The 20,005-nt window shown below is 36.0% G+C and overlaps 1 protein-coding gene across 2 annotated transcripts; it reads right to left on the minus strand.

Annotated features, from left to right (window-relative positions):
* Positions 824–18,943, minus strand: LOC18786867. 2 transcript variants are annotated; one of them, XM_020557622.1, is made up of 27 exons: positions 18,732–18,943; positions 18,482–18,514; positions 18,224–18,399; positions 18,077–18,141; positions 17,385–17,730; positions 15,896–15,962; positions 15,594–15,747; positions 14,187–14,354; positions 13,936–14,046; positions 12,956–13,165; positions 11,882–11,983; positions 10,652–10,882; positions 10,201–10,275; positions 9,752–9,835; positions 8,680–8,862; positions 8,401–8,556; positions 7,980–8,072; positions 6,442–6,513; positions 5,677–5,794; positions 4,725–4,903; positions 4,183–4,264; positions 3,941–4,045; positions 3,753–3,859; positions 2,970–3,047; positions 2,778–2,873; positions 1,739–1,834; positions 824–1,177 (listed from the first exon to the last, which is right to left on the minus strand). In XM_020557622.1, the coding sequence occupies exons 2-27, from the start codon at positions 18,487–18,489 to the stop codon at positions 1,004–1,006; spliced, it is 3,336 nt and encodes a 1,111-aa protein (XP_020413211.1). In that variant the 5' UTR covers positions 18,490–18,514; positions 18,732–18,943; the 3' UTR covers positions 824–1,003. The 2 variants fall into 2 exon arrangements, with proteins under 2 accessions (XP_020413211.1, XP_020413210.1); XM_020557621.1 differs by having other exon boundaries at positions 18,482–18,570; positions 18,732–18,929.

Here is a 20,005-nt window from a genome sequence, read left to right on the forward strand (position 1 = left end):
GCAAGTTCGAAGAGGTTCCCTATATATATATATATATATATATATATATATATATATTTTGTTATCAAAATTAATTTTAATAAACTCATCCATAGCTTAGGGTTGGGGGAGATGGTGATCTTCGGGGCTCTTCTTGCCTGATAATGGAGATCCTTGCCATTAGACAAGCTCCGAGTGCGTATGTCCAACTTCAACTCACAGATGCGATGGTTGAATCTAATGCCCAAAGAGGTATCTCGATACTCAACGGACAGATTGCGGTGGATGCTGACCTTGAAGGGATTGTCTTCAACATACAGCTGCTGGTGTCTCAATTTACACGAATGACTTTTGTGTTTGCACCTTGACGTTGTAATCGAGCTGCACATGCGATAGTTTGTTTCGTTTCTAGACAGGGAGTTCTCATGTGTTAGAACTGAATGGCTCTTTAATATTCTTGCAGCCAATGTTAACCTTTCTATTCATTTCTAATAAAATCTTCCAGCGACTTTGACATTATATATTAAAATAAAATAATAATATTAAAATAAAATAAAACAGCTTTGGTTTTCCATTTTTGTAGTGAAAAACGAAAAAAAAATCCATACAAAAATGTTACCCACTTCATATTTCTAGCATTCTCTGGACCGCTTTGAATTTCAAATATTTCTGAAACACTGCAATATATCAATTCCCCAATTAATCCAATTTATTAAGTTTCAACAATATAATTAATCTACTTATAACATAATAATTAAAGAGAACCATGAAACTCAATCAAGATTGACTTGAAGAAAATCTTAAAACTGTATCTGGTGCAGGAGAAAGCAAGAGACAGAAAGGGAGGCAGAGAAGGGCACAAGCAAAATGGGTACATTAAAAAGAATGGATAAACATAAATACAACATTCGATTGCCTTTCACTTGAAATAACTGAAATGACACACATAAACATCACATTCTAGCTGAATACAAATTTTACTGCTTTACATTTCCAGAGGACTTGTGAATAGCTAAGGTAATCCCTAAGCTGTAGACTTTGGTATCTTGTACTGCTTCTTAAGGAAAAGAGAGGCCTCCGAATCAGCTCTGTGACATAGGATTCTCACAAGAGTCTTAGAATCAGCCCCTAGTTTGCTTCTACAACCCTGCACGCCCAGGCCACTGGAAGACTTCAAGTCCTCGATCAGTTCTCGAGTCTGAGAACAGAAAAAAGTAGAAAGAAAAAGTACCATAAATTTAAGTCGACAAGATCGTTGACATTAACACAATCAAACATTGAATTCTGCAAGCTCAAAATTTAAGCAGTCAGAAACTTTGCTATCTTTTACCTTGGTGTATTGTGTGCTTATGTGTGCATGTGCACGTGTGTGAGCCACAGTAATAAGATGGAAACCATCTTATTAGCTCCTTCATCTGGGTTGGAGTATTTGCATACATTGTATTATCCTTTTTCTGTTGAATCAATAAGAATATTGTTCGTGTTTGGGTATAGGGTAAAATAAGATGGCTCTCTCTCTCTCTCTCTCTCTCTCTCTCTCTCTCTCTCTCTCTCTCTCTCTCTCTCTCTCAACAAACTAACTTGTTGAAATCACAGCAAGAGGAATGCCAAAAATAAATAAAAAAGAATCAGAACATGACGACTGTCCAGATGTACATTTTGCATTTTAATGAAACTCTCATTGATAGTGAAATACGATAATGCCTTAAATAACCTGATTCACTTGTAAAGTCTCAACCAGAGAAAAAGATGGACTAACCTCATAGCTGTGCAACTTTATTACATCTCGAACACGTGCTACCTGATTTTCGACAACTCCTCTTGGAAGCCCATCTCCTCCAGAGATAAAAAACTCCTGTTAATCACAACCACAATGACACAAAGTAAGTGCAAGTTTGGTTTACAAATTCGAAACTCCACGAAATGCTGTGTCATACGAAGTAGACAATTCTTCTTGTGAAGCAATTTAAATGAACAAATTCACCCGTTTATGTCTTCTTTTGCCAGATTAAGTTCAACCAACTTCCAAATGCCTACTTGTAAGTACATTCCTTCTTTCCAACGCTAAGGGCCCTTTTGATAACCATTTTAATTTTAGTTTTTAGTTTTCATTTTTCATTTTTCATTTTTTGTGCTAGAGAATAGAGGAAAAAGAGGAATGGAAGTGAGAATGAGAGGGGAGGATGGGAGGGAGGAGTTATAAATGTGAAAACAAGAACTAAAAACTGAAATCTATTTGAAATTGTTTTCACTTTCAAGTTTTTGTTTTCACTTTTGTTACTCCTCCCTCCCATCCTCCCCTCTCATCTCATTCTCACTCTCGTTTTCCTTTATACTCTAGCACAAAAAATGAAAACAAAAAACTAAAATTGAAATGGTTATCAAATGGGCCCTAAATGGAACAAGTGTAAATTTGTGGGAAAAGATGATATGCAACTTTGTTGGATTACCTATCTGGATTCAAAACAAATTCTCTCTTTTTGCTCAGATATAAAAATAATTATTGGCCTATATTTTAACAGTCAACTTTAAAGTATGGTGATAAACCCGGAAAAAAAAGAAAAAAAAAAAGAAAAGAGAAAAGATTCCATGGTATCAAAGAAGCAAACCCAAGTACAAATCCCAATAATGACAACCACCAAATATAGGTACTCTCATATGTTGGAGTCCTCTAATGGTGAGGTGATGTCCACATGTGAGGAGTGTTAGGAGCTAAAATAACTGTTCACCCACATGTGAGGAGTATACACCAACAAAAATTGACCACTTGCAATATTCAAAGGGCACAAAGCAGGTACCTTGAGGACCTCCAAATCTTCTTCTAATAGCTTTGCATCGCCCAAAGAGAAAATTCGTGATGGGCCTCCATCTAATACAACACGGAGTAAACCATCCTGGATAAAAAATAAAATAAAATAAAATTCCAGTGAAATAAAAATTACAGTAAATTTGACAGATATGTGGAAAGAAGCAAAGGGCGAGGAATAGACCAGCGTTGCTTGAAGGAGACTTGTCACGATGCGATCCCTTAGTGGTTCCACAATTATAGCACACAGTTGACTAAGTTCCTGCAGTAGTTCATAATGACAGGCAGCCCTTTGTCTTCAATATCAATACAATTTTAAGAAACAAATACAAATTAAAAAATGACATGGATACATGGAAATTAATAACTGAAGAAGAAACACGTAATAGGTGGATAGAGAAATCAGACAGAACACTCCATTTGTCGTTCTTCTGAAACATAAACAATATGTCTAAACAAGTGCTAAAAATTATTCAACTCTACCAAGATGAATAGAGGTAAGTCAAAATTGACCGTACGTAGCATCCAATTTTGATGCCTTTTGAGCATGAATCCAACATAAAAGTCATATCAGGTTGATGTGCCAGATCCTAACTACCAACTACCATCTGAACCTATTAGTCAAGTTGATGTATCTTTCTACTTCATGAGATGTAACTCAAACTCCCAGGACCCTTGTTTAATGGCTAAACTTGTGCTAGCACTATCCACATGACAACACAATTAGGAGTGAAAGTATACGCAACTTAAAAGGTTGATCAAGAAGAGGTACAATTCATAACATGTAGAATACAGATTATATGCAACGTGAGGGCAATAAATATAGAATAATTTGGTTTCTTTCTATTGTGCAAGGAAATAGAGGCTAAAGGCAGATGAGATATTGACAGATCAGTCATTTTCGAGCTTAAGCAGCTTTAACTACCACCAAAAATAGAATGTAGCTTCCAAATGGAATAAATCTGACCGTATCAAGTGGTTCATAGACTGCTTCGAACCTAGAAAGAGAAACACTTGGTTTATATAAGTTGTTAATAAATGGTTCCCTCAAGTCCCAGAAGATAATCTTAGTTCCTGCAATAAACAGTTGGTAAATTAATAAATGGTCTAGTATGTCAAGGAATTTGACATCATCTAAAAACACAAATCTTGTACCAGTGAACTCGCAAATTTGATCTATAGCAGCATTTATATCTTTTCTACTCCCATCAAACGTGTCCTTCTGGGTGAAACTTTTTGACTTCTCATCTAAGGATTTCTCTACAAACAAAAGGTCAATATAAGCACTGAAAAGATTGCAAACAAATGATGTTAATATGCGTTCCTCAACCTAAATTCCTGTAAATGGAAAGATTGCAAACAAATATAAAGTTAGAAAACCACTTTTCTGCACTTACTGGTAAACTTTTGGCTGGGCTTCTTCCTCGTCCATCGCTCCCACATGCTATCTTCCAACTTATTCAGCTGACTGATTGCATACTGTGAATAGCACAAAAGTATACCAGATTTTTCACTAATCTTATTGGCCAATCAAATTCCTATTAGAAAAAAGTACATGGCAACCAAACAAATTTATATCTAAAAGATATGGTGAAAAGAAACCGGAGGACCATCAAATGTAGATGCAACTAAAGATCTTTAGCAAATAATTATAACAGTGTCATCATTTTCTTATGAAACTTAGGTCTCATTAATATCCATATTTTCACTTTCTTATGATTCTTATAAAAGAATCACGTGCATATAACCCATCATTTTCTCACCCAGGACACGTACAATACCGGAACAAAAACATTATAAGATCACAAGCACCTAGAAGAACTCATCCGGCCAATTCAAATTAGGAGTACCAAGGCTTAGTTGAGTTTAGCATTAAAACATCATTATGAAAATATTTCCTCCCTTCATAATGAAAACAAGAAGCTGAACCTGAACTTACATAAAGTGTATTTAACTGAACACAAAGCGTTGGAGTCGTTCGAACACTAATTTCAGTAGACCTTCTCTCATCAGGCAGCCTAGGGTCAAATAGTTCCTTCTTTACAAAAGCCTTTATTCCAACTTCCTTCTTGTATCTTGTAAGAATGGGCACAGGTGGAATTAAATCTTCCTTGGTAGCTGCATGACCAAAATCCCAATGTAAGGTCTGTGTGGATACAATAAGGGTAGATAACAAGGAAAAAAAAAAAAAAAAGGTTAAAATCATTTGTATGGCATGTAGAGAAGAATGAAAAATCTTGTTAGCTTGATATACATTGTTTAACATTATGGGGTATTGGTAAGCTAACTTGGTAGCAAGGCCTTGGTTGTAGGAGATCCTGGGTTGAAACCTCAAAACCACATTTCTCAATTCTTTGTTGGTTTGCAAGGTGTAGGTTGGGGCAGCACCTATTGGCATGCATTTCTCTCTCACCACGTGCAGGATGGGGCTGCACGTGAAGGAGGGTTCAGTTTGATATACAGTGTTGACCCATTCCTTCACAGCTTAAGCTTTTGGGGTCCAAGGGAAATCTAACAAATCTAACAATGTAATAAGAAAACAAATAAAGAAACAATTTTGTTTTCTTTTTGGGCACAAAATAAGTATTCATCATTCATGAACCTATTTATAACTAGAAGTTCCTGAGTTCAAAGAAATAAAAGCAGAAAAGAACATTTACGCAAATAAGTGCTACACTAATATCCATCAATAAAATTATGTAAAGGTCAGTTCTCTAGAAGGCCATATAAACAACTGTTGCCCAAGGAATACGTACGAGAGTAGGGTAAAGGAAACATAACTTGTGATCATATAATTTTAAATGACCCTCACGAAGTTTTCCACAATTGTGATAACACATGTATGTCATGTCAGTCAATTCAGAATTGTACAACTCACAAGTAGCACATACCCAACTTGTCAATGACATGATTTGCGAACACTTGAAAAGCATTGTCAACTCCGCGAAACAAACCACTCAATTCTGTAGGCCTCATTGGAACCTTGAGATCAAAAAATTGGTCGACAGTCTGCATGAAGAAATGTTTATAAGGAAACACATCAGCAACGTTGGTCAGTGGCAAGAGCAAATAATAGATTTGAAGGCCAAACCATACAAGTATATCCAGAATTGTAAGATTCCAAATGAAACCACTGACAAATTCTAGAATTGAAGTACAGATACTTGACGATGCATTTAATAGTCCACTTCCTTTAAAACCAACCTCCAATAAAAGTTCCACATTATATCCAATTCAATTTATTTTTCATTTCATAAAGACATCCTTTCTTGATGAATAACACAATTATTTGACTGCTATTGATTGTACTATAGATGAGGACTCCTTGTCCATTGCATGCACTTTTTGAGTTTTTATTTTTAAAAAAGTACATTTCGGTTAAAAAAATAACACAATCATTTGAAACCCAGAAATGAAAGCATTTCAAAGATAGCAATGGCAACGATACAATTATTTGAGAAGATGCAGACTTTTGGAAACATATAACAAACTTATTTATCACCAATTATAAGTGTGTGACCCATATTGTCAATTATGTGTGCATTTCTATTATGAATACTGATCACTGTTTTTTTTCATTATGAAAGATATCCAAAAACTACTTTATAGCTTATACAATACCATATGCAAAACCCAAAAAGAACAAACAGTCATACCTCCTCCACAATCCTAAAAACTTCAACTATTGAACTCCCATGCCGCTGTTGAGGTGATATTGGGTCCCACCTCTGTAACATGATGCACACGAACATTCAGCAACTTACGAGATGAAAAAAGAAGCCACATATATTGTTACAAAAAATGAAGATGAGAAAAGTTTCCATAAATTATAACAAAAACTAACCTACATGCAAATGGTGATAAAACGGCTTTCCCTAAATTGTTATGAAAATTAAACAAAGGACAAAATGGAACTAGAATAATTATGTCTGAAGAGGCAGGACAGCCAGACGTTCCTACAAATACCCAATTACTGAATCAGCCCCATGTGTTCAAAGTATTAACGAGTCTATGACAACCCGAATTACTGAATGGCATAATGAGTAGCAGACTTGGCCGTTGATAGACAAAACTTACAATTTTACATGAGATCATGGATGATGGATTTGAGTAATACAATCATAAGAAATAACTGGATGCTTCACATATACTACCTTCCTCTCATTATCCACACTGATAGAAAGAATAGATAGAAGTATTATCTCTTTTATAAAACCCTTCCACAGAATATTACACAAGTATTACTAACAACAGTTTAGAGGCAGGGGCCTCTCCCCTATTTTATTTGTCACCATGACTCCTCAATATAACCTACCTCAAAGCTACCAACTTCCTGGTACCCAACGCCACCACTAATTAGGTGAGAAAACATCATTCCAACAATAGTTTTAGAAGGAAGTTGAGGTTCCACCCCAAAACCAATTGGCAATGGCGGGAGTAACCCTACTCCTTGTAAACTCAGCTAGGTCCCTTAACTTTTCAATGTGGGACAAACACTCTCAACACGCCCCCGCACATGCGGTGAACTTTCAGGCCTTACACATGAACAACACATATTGGGTGACATGAAAGCACGTGTGGCCGTTGGGCTCAACACGTGAAGCCTTGCTCTAATACCATGAGGGGAGTTGAGGTTCCACTCGAAAACCAATTGGCCAAGGGAAGAGTAGCCCAACTCCTTATAAGCCCTTGCTAGGTTTCTCAACTTTCCAATGTGGGACAATTCACTTTCACATTCTCACACGCCTCTACACGTGTGGCCGTTGGGCTTTCACACATGGGCAACCCACTCTGATACCACGAAGGAAGTTGAGGTTCCACCCCGAAACCAATTGGCAATGGGAGGAGTAGCCCAACTCCCTTAATTTCAATGTGGGACAAACACTCAACAGTTTTAATCCATGTGAAAACACATAGGACACCTTCCTTCTGACTGGATTACCAGAAGTTACCAATCTAGAGTATATCAAACAAGTACAACAATTTCTGAAGAAAGACATAAAATACCAGTCAATACCATGTTCACCCCTAAGTCTCAAACAGGTAGCATAAAAACAAAAATGTGCTTGCTTCCTTTCTTTTTATTGCTTTTATGGCTTGTGCTTTCAAGATGAGAGCAATAAAAAGTAAACTAACATAAGAAATTAAAACATTAAAAAAAAAAGAAAAAAAAAGGATAAACTTTAAATTTTACCTCTTGTTGAACAGCCCGTTCAACCCAACCTAAGATCCTTCCAAGTTGCGAATTGACCCAACGCATCACCAATGTTCCAGATATGGATCCAATCTAAGAAGATATAAGAAGTTCAATAAAATGAAAATAAGAAGCAATGGAGCATATTGGTAAACAGTAAACCTGACATATTGTTTGCAACTATCTAACTTTTCAGCTTTAGCTTAGCAGAACCAAGTCTTTTTCCAATTGTGCATATCCATGACTTTACACTATTAGAAGACAAGTTTACATTAAAACTTTTCAGCTTTAGCTTAGCGGAACCAAGTATATTTCAAATTGTGCATATCCATGACTTTACACTATTAGAAGACAAGTTTACATTAAAAAAGAAAAAGGAAAAAAAGGAGATATGTAATGTAGAAAAAAATCCAACTTTCACCTGGTATGGAGCTAGTTTCCTACAGTATATATCTGCAGTTTCCTCTCCAGAATTGGACGTAATAAGTTCCATAATGTACTGCTCAAGGTTATCAGCTGCTGGAAATACAGATATTACATCCTCGGTCAGATGTTCAGCCACACCGAGAAAAGGTTTCTGAAATAACACATTAGCATTAAGTTCTCCACTTCCACCCTAAAAAACTACTGTATCGTGGAAAAAATGTAGATAAATGTAATTCTCATTATTGAAAAAAAGGGAGGGAGCATATAAGCTCACCAACTTGTTGCCATAAAGCCTATGAAGGAGTGAGGCTGAGACAGAAGTTGCTTGTGGATGCCTCTGGGATAAAATTGGCATGAACATGGTTGTATCCTTTTTTAAGAGTTTCTTGGTCTCTTCAGCAAGCAATGCCAAAGGATGTTCATGCTTTGAGTCTGATTTTTCAACAGACTGTAAGATCTGTACAACAAGAAAATACATTTTTAAAATTTAAAAATTCAAATCCATTATTCAGCCGTCTTAAATGGAAACTTTAATCGTATCAATGGTATCTGTTTATGTAAGTGTGTGTGTGTGTGTGTGTGTGTGTGTGTGTGTGTACACGAGTTCTGTGGAGAGTGACCACTGAATAAATTGTGTACCGAACTCTAGTCTGAACAATTTACCACTCGGTGTCTTCTCGATTTTGAAGCTTGCTAGTTACTAGTAAGCCTAGCTTGACATCACTGCACCTTTGTCTTTGACTAGGGTCCCAACACAATATTTATAAGATCAGTGTTTTATTGACTATTCAGGGGAAGCGTGTGTTAGAGCTGTAGATCTTTCTCTAGTTAGTGCTTTATTAACATTAATGTATTATTGTATTTTACATTCATGCTTAAATTCTGCAGCACAAGAGCCCATAGAGATCACCAAAATCTGACCCTTCCCCAAAGATGATGATAAACAATTAGGGACAAAGTTTCTGGTCAACTACTACAACTTTATGTACATGATAGAGCCTAAAAATAATTCCTATACAGCCAAGTTTTGATCAATTTTGTTAGTTACCTACTACTTTCAAAAGTTTAACATGTTAGAATGCGGGCTTGAATTTCCTCATGACTGTGGTCTAACATATACACAACACTGTACTCCTGTTCTAATACCATGACAAATATTTTTGGTCTACTAATGTTCCAAAAGCTTAAGTATGGGCCAAGTATTGTATTTTTCCTAACACCTCCCTTCCCAGAGGAGAAGTCCATTGCCTAATTTTCCTATATTAAATTTTGCTTAATTGAAATAGTAAGACTCACTAATATATTGTGTGTCAAAAATCTTATAAAAAAATCACTGAAACACTTACCCTTGTAAATGCATTCTTAATAGAAGATAATATGTATGATTCTATCTGATCTCGATCTGTGTTGGATGTATATTGCATCATTGCCTGTGGAACAAATAAAAGAAATCATCTTTAAACCTTTTACAATTTGACAACACATTCAAATATTTGTTATTTAAAAAAAAATCCAGATACTGGAGTTGGCAAAAAATAAGGGTTCGTCACAAGAAAGAATAACTTAGAAAAGTTGGAAAGTTATACTAGTTGTTTTCCACAAGTCAAGAACCATGCTTGGCTCCTCACCGCTGAGATGTCGCCAATTCATACCAATGAATTGGTGAAAGTGGTGAGTCCCCCCATTCACCTGACACCTTAGCAGTGAGAAGAAAAGTTTTTCCTCACTGATGAAGAACCATGCATTATTCTCTAATATTAGTCAAGCACAAAGTTTCTTTTGAGTCTACACATACTGCTTCAGGTTCCTCCAATAGAAGCCTTTGAGCAATCATTGCAACAGCTACTATATTCTCCATCATAACTGGCACCTACAAGGTACATGAGAAGTTTAAGACAACTGAGTTGCAACCAGGAAGGTCCCTTGGTAAAAGTGACTAAAATTGGCATAATTTTTTAATTAGCTGAATCAGCTGGAGCCCAGAGTGGTGTCATGAAGATGCAACATTAACAAGTACGAGAAGTGAAAAAAGCTGCATAGCATCAATACACAAGGATATAATAAAACAGAAAGATCATGCAAGCAAATGGGCACAAGACCTATGATAGTTATTTCCATGGTAGTATAAAAACAAACATATACAAATTAAAAATAATTGCTTAACAAAGCTAACATCAGCCTGACAATAAACCAAATTAAGAATGAGGACCACACCCAAGTATAGCACTTCTAGGACCTTAGCATACCTCAGAAAAGTGCAGATGGTAGTCTCCTAACTGCTTATCGGCCCATTTCTGAATGGGCAACAAGAAGGACTGTAAGAAAGATAAATCTTGGTGACCCTGATCGCCTTCAACTCTACAATGCAAACTCTTCAAGTGTAACCTCTCTTGTGGTCCCCGTTGTTCCTTCAATGGTATTTTCTTTAACTGTTCAATGGCATGTTTTAAAACTCCTTGCTCACTTGTAATAACATGCTGTGATCACAGAATCAATACAAACTGTAAATGGCGATGATACTTATCAGTAGAAAAAGTTTACTAATGGAACTGCCAAGATCAGACATTCATGAGAAAAGACAAAAATAAAACAAAAGAACTAGAAAGAACTAATCTAGCTGAAAAGAAACTCAAAGAATTGAACAAATACAGCAATTGTTGTAGAATGGACCAACTCAAATAAAATGAGACAGTACATAATTGACATGATATCATGCTGACAAGGAGCCACTCATGAAAGACATTCCACTATCAGTATCTTTATACTTGAAACCTCCTAAAAATATGCATGTACGAATTTTTATCACTGTAGAGTGTGTGTGTGTGTGTGTGTGTGTGTACATGTGGCGGGCTTCAATTTCCAGAGAAAAGATTTGCCAGTTGAAAAGTATAAGATGAAACGTCAAGTTGTTCAAAACCAAAGTCAATTGAACCAAGCTTTTGAATACATCTACCACATGTTAGAATCTATTATTAGTGTCATTCAATGCAACTTCAATTATCCAAGATGCTCTACATAGAAATTTTTAAAATGTTGGAAAAACATTGATGTTTCCAAAGATATGGAATGCCTTCAATAAGAATGAGAGGTTCATGGGATGGGAGAGGAGTACCTCCGATTGTATAACTTATAGGCCTATAGGCCTCAGACAAAAACAAAATTAGAAACAACATCGTACAAAACTCTGGGTTTGTACGTGCGTGCGTGCGTGAGAGAGAGAGAGAGAGAGAGAGAGAGAGAGAGAGAGAGAGAGAGTCCTTTATGTCTGTTAAGTCCATATCTTCCAGTAATTATATGAAAAACAAATATCTTTCTTAGAGTACATATTATAAATGTAACAATATAAGACACAAGTCAACCATACTCTCCATCACATATAAACAATGACATTATAGTTTTCCCAGAAAAGAACAAAAACATCACTTTAGTGGCTGCAGAACAATATGAAAAGTAAATTACTTTTATGCCTATTTTACCTGACGGAATAAGACCCATGCATAGCAGGTGTAATGCATGGTCTCCGTGATTCCTAAAACACGCCACGTTGACTTCACAAGCTCGAGTATTTCTTCCACTTCCTGAAAATAAAGATAATCTAGAGACTCTGAGAGACAAAGAAAAAAAGCCCAGCTGCTGCTTTCTTTGTAAATTCATATTTGACAACTTGGGGTATCTACAGCTGGAGCCCGCATGCAACAATAGACAACAGTGACTGTTAACGGTTTTGATGTTTGTGCCCTAAAGATTCTCAGGTTAAATCAGTTTTTGACTTCAGCCTTTAATTAAGAACTGAGTTATAAACTTTTTTGCCTCACAGGGGTACCTATGCAGAAATTTGTATGTATTATTTACCAATCGTGTTGAGTTCAGGACTTCCTAGGAGCCCTGGGTATGAAATAAGTCCGTGTGTTTGAGACGTAGTTCTTTTTCTAACTGGATACTCTCATTATTATTAGTTTGGCTTAAGAGTAAATCAGTTGTCGATAAAATTTAATTATTTTGTGTTTCAGGCATCTCTCTCTCTATCTCTCTCTCTCTCTCTCTCGTATTGTTTAACTTGGTACAACAACCCCTGACTTCTCTCTGTTCTTATCTCTTCAAGACCTTAATTCTCTCTCTATCCCCACATTCCACAATATTTGCCCCCAAATAAGCAATCATAAAATGAGCATTCTTCTTAGATTTCAATCAATTTCAGCTATCAAGATTCAACCTTTTCACCAGTAATTTACAACCCCTAAAGCTTTCTTCCTACATTTCCAAGCCTTAAACCCATAATTCTTTCAACCCTAGCGCCCACCACATAAAACCAAGGTTAAGTTTCCTAAACTACCATACATCACTATGAAGTAAAGCAAAACTACATTTCATTTTACAGAAAAAATTCTGAAATCTGAGAGCTTTTAAAACAGAATGGAGATCCTAACTCCAGAAAACTTTTAAAACCCAACCAATCAAGCAGAAAGTGACTTGGCAATGTAAATGAATGCAGTTCTTTAGTAGATTTTGACAGAGCCGTGTTGTCATGGCCAAGAACCAAAAGTACTAACCTCAGTCAACTTTCCCTCATCTAACATATCAAAGACACTGAGAAGCAGTTTCTCATACAGTCTAACGTTCAAGTGATAACCATCTGCCCAGTGACATACTTCACCAGTTAAGTCACCACGAGCAGGCCTCTCAGCAAGTGGAGTGGCAATCTCTCGAAGAGATCTTAAGCATTCTGTTCGTTGGAGTTCACCCGTGGAAGGTGGAAGAAACTACAATCAAAAGAGAAAGGAAAGGGGGCGAAATGAAAAACAAAACAAAACAAATATAATTATACCAAAAGCAACATGCAAAAAATTGAGATGGAACCATGCCGGAAATGTAGACCATATTAAATAGTACAAATTTTTTTGAAACCACCAAGTTATAAAATAAATCATTATTATCAAAAATTATGGGCCAGAGTTCACATGGTGGTAAAACAGGAAATGGGTGCTAATTTGTTAGTTTACAACAAAAGAACACCTAACGCCCAACTATATGCCACATGAGCCATAGTTGACGTCGTAAAACAGTGAGTGGGACTGGGTAGCTTTTAGGTCATTTTCTTCATTTTCTTTTTTTCTTGTTTACCAAAAACACAGAGAGAGAGAGAGAGAGAGAGAGAGAGAGAGAGAGAGAGAGAGAGAGAGAGAGAGAAGAAAAGTTTAACACCCAAACAAGATCAGTAGAATTCTTTTTAACAAGATATAAAAATACAAGAGAAATGCACAAAAACTCCATCATATTCCACATTCACCCTCAAAGAAAAACAAAAGTTACACTAATGTTTAACACCCAACTACCCCTATTTCTGGTGTTTCCAAAGCAAATAAAAGGTTTAAGACCCAAATATTTCCATTATAATCTTATAATTATATAAAGTAGAACAAATGGTTTTCGAGTGTTAGTTAAGAGAATAAATGATTGGGTAAGGGAAATTTTAATTGTCTATTATTGTGATAGAGAGCATTCCAGCCATTTAGACGAACAGAAGACATACCTCAGATTCTTCAATTTTTGCTAAAAGAATCCTAAACTCACTCGCCTTCCGTCCAGACTCCCCAAATCCAACAGCTGGGAAATTAAGAAGCCCTTCCTCCAACATATTCAACTGTGAAAACAAATCAGAATTTCTTAATTTGGATCTCATGTGCATATATGGTCACCCCTCCAATTTCACCAAATAGGAAATTTACAAGGCCAATAAAACGTATCAAGACAAAATGATAGATTGTAAGGAACAGAACTTACCTGCCTTTTCTGCCACCGTATATACGCCTTCTTGTCAGAAAATTCTGTTCGTGAAATACAACAGAGAAGTTCCAGAGGAACCAGTAGGGCATCCATTCTTTTTCCCACTTTTCCAGCTAGGGCATTAAGCAGCCCTTGTCTAGTTCTGATGTCCATGGCCTCAGATATCTGCATTTACGAGTATGGGAAAAGAAATCATTAAATCAATATGAATCCAACGAAACACAGTTCACCGAAACTGCATAAAAAATCATATTTGAAGACAGCAATGATTTCAGAACCCCTCTGGCTGATGCCACGTCAATTACAAACCAATAATGAGGTACAGAAAGGGTCACAATAAGATGAATACATTCAGTGGGGACCCGAACAAGGAAAGAAACAACTGACCCACTTATAAAACTTTACCGTGCATAGCAGCTTGAAGTGACAGCTAGTAATGCATACAAAATAAACATATGCATGTACCAAATCTTGTATTGCTGGGCTACAATAAAGAAAAATTATGCAACAGTACATGACTCGGAACTAGCACAACCAGATGATTGTTTACAATATGGTCCATTCTCCAGTGAACTAATAAGCTTATACATGACGCTCAGTCTTTTAGTCTTAGTAATTAACCATCCGGTTTCAAAAGAAAAACATGCCATGCAGTCCTCCTTTGTGCTCGCATAGTTCTTAAGTATTCTACCATATGGGCTCATTTAGTATGCTGGACTGAACCTCTACTATTTCAATTTGATTGTAATGTACTTCTTTCTATTGTATTAACCTTACTACTAGCATGGGTTTGGTACTGTCAGGACTAAGACGCCGGATAATCTGTATGGTGTTATGTATTGTACTGTATAAGGGAACCAACAGAACTAAACAATGATTAAATAATTTCTAAAAATAATCTTATTTAGGAAGCTTAAAAATGCCGTCATATTTGTAACTATCATTTATAAATATCATTCATCTCCAATGCTTATCAAACACTGCTTATTTGAAAGTTTTACAAACTACTCCTCAAGATCAATACACCCATTCGGGATGATGGAGGAGTTCCAACCCCTCTGTCTTCCATTTTTAATAACACAAATTAATTGAACATTAATGGCATGTTACTTTAAGTCATAAATCAGGGAAGTCGAGAATAGGGGAGAGAAGGAATGGGTATGGGATTAACTATTCCCCCCTAATCAATCTAATTCATGGTTTTTCAATTATTGGATTGTAAATTTTAATGTAAAACTCACATAAATTTTGATTTCTCATGTGTTAGTAAACCCAGGGGAAGTCTGGAATCGGAATAATTAGAACACCATTCCAGGTAAGTAAGCATGCCATAAAAGGAGAGGAAAAGGGAGAAGAAATAGAGTAGTAATGCCTCCATTTGAATAGCAAATGACTACTAAATACCTCCATCTGGACACGCATGGTCTCCAACAAACCAACCAATCCAGGTGCTCGTTGAGACTGACTCAAAGGATTTTCATTTCTACTACGTCCAAGTTTCCTCATCAGCTTGGACCTTTTGTCTTTCTTTTTCTCTTTTGACGGCACAATCAGACCCCTGTTCAGACAGAGAGAGTGTAAGCATGGATGGTGTCATGTCAGAACTAAACTAAGTACACAAATAGACCTGCAATCACAACAGCATTTCCTTGATTTACAAGAAAACAAAAAATATTTGCAGACCCAATAAGAAAATGAAAGTATACCCTGCAGCACCAGCACATGCTAAAAGGACTTCATATGCAGTTTCACGGAGATCATCTTCTGTGATACCTAAACAAGAAAAGGAGGAAAAAAAATTATGACAACCACCCTGTGCTTTTTAGTGTCAACTTTCATCAATCATCCTAGGGGCTGGGAATGCAGTCTTATATACTGATTGCCAAATGTGTGGAAAAAGCAGACAGATGCATCGGTATAGGATACCAGTAGGTTACTCTATACCTCTTTAATACTTCCTAATGTGCCAAATATTTTAAAAAAAATGCATCCAAACATAAATAATAATTAAAAATAAAATCATGGTCTCGAATTGGGCAGCTGTTATAGACTGAAACATAGCAAAGGGTCATATGAGATATGTTTTACTCTTTGAGTTATACATAAATTAAGAATGCTTGTATGATGAATCTACCACACCATATGAGTGTAACAATCTCGGAGAACTTTGAAAAAAATGTATGTAAATATATATACATTGATCTACATGTATGCGCATTTAACATTGTGGCAATATTGCAGTCTACTCTTTCCAGAATATTTACATTTCAATGTATCCAACATCCATATCCAACCTTCCTTGTGCAAAAGAAACAGACCATTAATATCAATATTCATCATGAAAATCTCCAAAACCCAAAAATATCTTCAAATCCATTATTCCATTAATATCATCAGAACCTTACGCAAGATGTGGTTAATGATACAGAATTTAAAGTGTAAGCTCGGTAGAGGATAGGGTGTCTATCTAGAGGTGGGACCATTGCCCTAACTATGTTGGTCTTTAAGCAGTATTCCTTTTTCATGTCTCTCTTTCGAATGTCAAGTAGAGTAGCTAAGGTTTTAGAAAAAAATGATGTGGGAAATCCTATTGATGCATAGCTCTGTTTTGCATTGGTTGTCAAATCGTCGTCGAGTAGTCTAGCTAGCAACTACCAGCTAGACCACTGGACAACTTGTCCCCTGTTTTGTACTTTTTTCATTTTAACGAAACTGTGTTTCTTATCACAATATTTATATAAAAAATAGTATAATGTATATCATAACCAGTTAGTTTAGAATTGAAAAGTCAACCAATGACCATAAATTCAAATCTTACTGTACTACCTGAATCTGGCACTTCTACTGAATACATAGTGTAGTTTTTCATGGTTAAGTATAATGTAGTTTGACTAGATTTATATGGTACACATATACGCTGGTATTGGTTAAGATAGTAGGAATGATGATATCAAAGTACACAACTTTTTATTTGAGAGCTAACTCTCTCTAGATTTTTTTTTTTTTTCTTTCCTTTCTTGTTCGATAAGTTGAGGCCAAAATTTAATGTATCCGCACCTACCTCTTTATCACATGAGCCCACACCCAAGGGCCATCATGTGGGAAGTGTAGGTCATTAATTAGACTAGTTTCATGCAGGGGAAATTTTACATAATTTAGTTTTGATACAATTTCAATGGCTTTAAAATCTATTACCTGTCTTAAAAGAAGGCAATCCAAGCGAAAGATCAGTAGCATCGTTTCGAATCCTTCGTGAAATCCGGAGACTGTCAGCCTCATCGATATCATCATCCTCAAAATCTTCAATATCATCTACAGTCAGTTCTTGAGCTTGTGTGTAGTTAAAAGATTCTGACTTTGACACACTTGATGCAACCGGAGATGAGTCAAGGTCAGGAATAGATGATAAGACACCAGGAGGTGGAGTTAGAACAGGAGGTGGCACGAAGTCCGGAACAGGTGGTGGTGCCCGTTTTGGAGGAGAACCGGAAAACTCAGGATTCGTAACCAAAAAGAATTCACCAGCAGAACCTGTACTATTCTGGTAAAGTGGAAAAATGAACAGAATGGATATAATTTAAGCAAACAAATTAACAGGAACAAGAGGAAATGGACCAAATTACAAAATAAAAAACAAAACAAAAAGAAATCAACCAAAACCCAGAAAAGATGAGCATAAATAATGACCACAGGAGCTGCAGAAGGAAAGACTATTAATTGGGAATTCTATTTCCTTGATTGGTCCTAATTTGGATCCACATTATTAAAAACAAAAGGGGTAATAACAACACTAAATCTCCAACGAGATTTGCACTCCAAAGCTGACAAAAGTTTTCACTAATCAACATGAGAATAATTCACTAAATCATGCCTTAAATTGCACTTACCATCTGGGGTAACCCAGTATGGTCATGGTAGTCTCTAATAGCTTCCGAGAGTTCAAGCATTCCACCTACAGAACAAAAATGTGTAAAGAAAGAAACCCAACAAAACCAATAAGTCGAAATCAACAATAAACAAACCAGATAAACCACCTTTCTTAGCACAATTGAGCACATAATCAACACTGACTTGGTCTAGATCCACATCATCTAGGGTAACCGCGCCAGGAGGCATTATCACCTTCTTTATTAAGCTACCGGCAAGTATAAAATCCAGAAGTATTCGCCTGTCCCGGCGATACCGTTGCAAAAGCTCCACAGCATTCTTCCTACATTCCATTACCAAATTGAAGTTTTCGTTTTGTTGTTTTAGCAAAGCAAAATTCTTTCAAAATAAAAAGCAAGACTTACTCTTCCATCTGAAAATTATTCCAACTCTGCTACCTGACAAATACCCCAAAACAGGAAAACTCAAGCTTCACAGAGTGGCACAGTTTGCTCTGGGTGGTAAGCAAGAAAAGGGAAGAAAAGAAAATGAAACTTAAAGCTGGGGCTCCATTTCTTAGAAGCACAAGAGAAGATCCGTTTCCGTTTGGCGGCTATGATTTCAGAGAAGAAAATGAAACTGGAGAATCAGAACAAGCATGTCCGAATTGTTTACCTCAGTTTTTCTCAGCAACCATACAGAGCATTAAGCTTAAATGAGTGAGAGAGAGAATCGCGGGACTCAAAAATGTAGAGGAGGAAAGCAAGTGAAACGGCGAGTTTTGACCGCTGTTGAGTTGAGTTGGGTTTGGCAGCTTCAAGCGGAAGTCCCGGCAACGGGTTTTGAAAGAGATAGAGAGAGGAAATCCCAGTCGATTTGGATCTAAAAAGCTATTTTTAATTATTTGTGGAGAAAGTAACTATTTGGGAATTTTACTGCTCGGTGGAAAGCTGGACGCACCGCGCCATGGTGCAAGAAGGAACACGTGACGAAATTCTAAGGAAGGGACGTGGGTTTCCAATTCCAATAGACGAGTTTCTCAAGTCTGATAAAAGAGGAATGCTAGAAACCTTCTTTCTAACTTTCTCTTTTAGATTTTCTTCCTTCTCTTTATGACAAGTGTCATTTTCTTTACACTTAAAATAATGTCATTAATGCATCACACAATTTAGTTTTTGTTTTCCTAGTTTACCCTTTTAAAATGTATTGGTTTTTATATTTTCTTCAATTTATTCAAATTTTGTTATAACTTCTTTAGCACATTGTTAAAAAATAAATAATAAAAAAACATAAGAAAAAGCCATACTTTTAAAAAATAAAAATAAAGTTTGTTTCATGACATTGTTATCATCTTTATTTTGTTTTTAACAAAACACGCGTTCTCTTTAGAAAAATTAAAAATTTTAAAAACATCAGTTTTTATTTTCTTATTTAATTTTTAACAAGGTGTTAAGAAAGTTTTTTAAAAAAAAAAAATTAGCTTGTTATTTTAAAAAAATTAATACATTAATAAGGGTAAACTTGGAAAATAAAAACTAGTTTGTGTGATACATTAATGACATTGTTTTTAGTGTAACATGAGAAGAAGGGAAAATGTCCAAAAGAGAAGGTTAGAGAGAAGGTTGCTAGCACTCCCCCTAATAAAATCATATTCTTCAAAGTATTAGAATACAATATATATATATAGTTTCGATTTCTTGGATCATAAGAGTCCAAGAGATTGTGGTCACTCACCGTTGGATATTAATCCAATGGTTCAAAAAAGTTTCTTAAAAAGAGTGCAATAGTAAGTGAACCGTTCAATTTACATCCAATGATGAGTGACCACAAATCTCTGAAACTCCTGTAGTCCAAGAAATCAGGACTATATATATATATATATACGTGAAAGCTTTCGTTTTCTAAACAAAATCGGAAGGATTCTTCTTCTAGGGTTTGAAATCATGAAT

Source organism: Prunus persica, chromosome G2, assembly GCF_000346465.2.
Source record: "Prunus persica cultivar Lovell chromosome G2, Prunus_persica_NCBIv2, whole genome shotgun sequence".
NCBI lineage: Eukaryota > Viridiplantae > Streptophyta > Magnoliopsida > Rosales > Rosaceae > Prunus > Prunus persica.

What these genes read in the sequence shown, in the direction of transcription:
- LOC18786867 (XM_020557622.1), bottom strand. An exon ending in CAAAAATTGAAGAATCTGAG is followed by an intron (nt 13,166 to 13,935) that starts GTATGTCTTCTG and finishes TTTTGATTGTAG; the next exon opens with TTTCTTCCACCTTCCACGGG. An exon ending in GCCCAGCCAAAAGTTTACCA is followed by an intron (nt 4,046 to 4,182) that starts GTAAGTGCAGAA and finishes TTTTGTTTGTAG; the next exon opens with AGAAATCCTTAGATGAGAAG.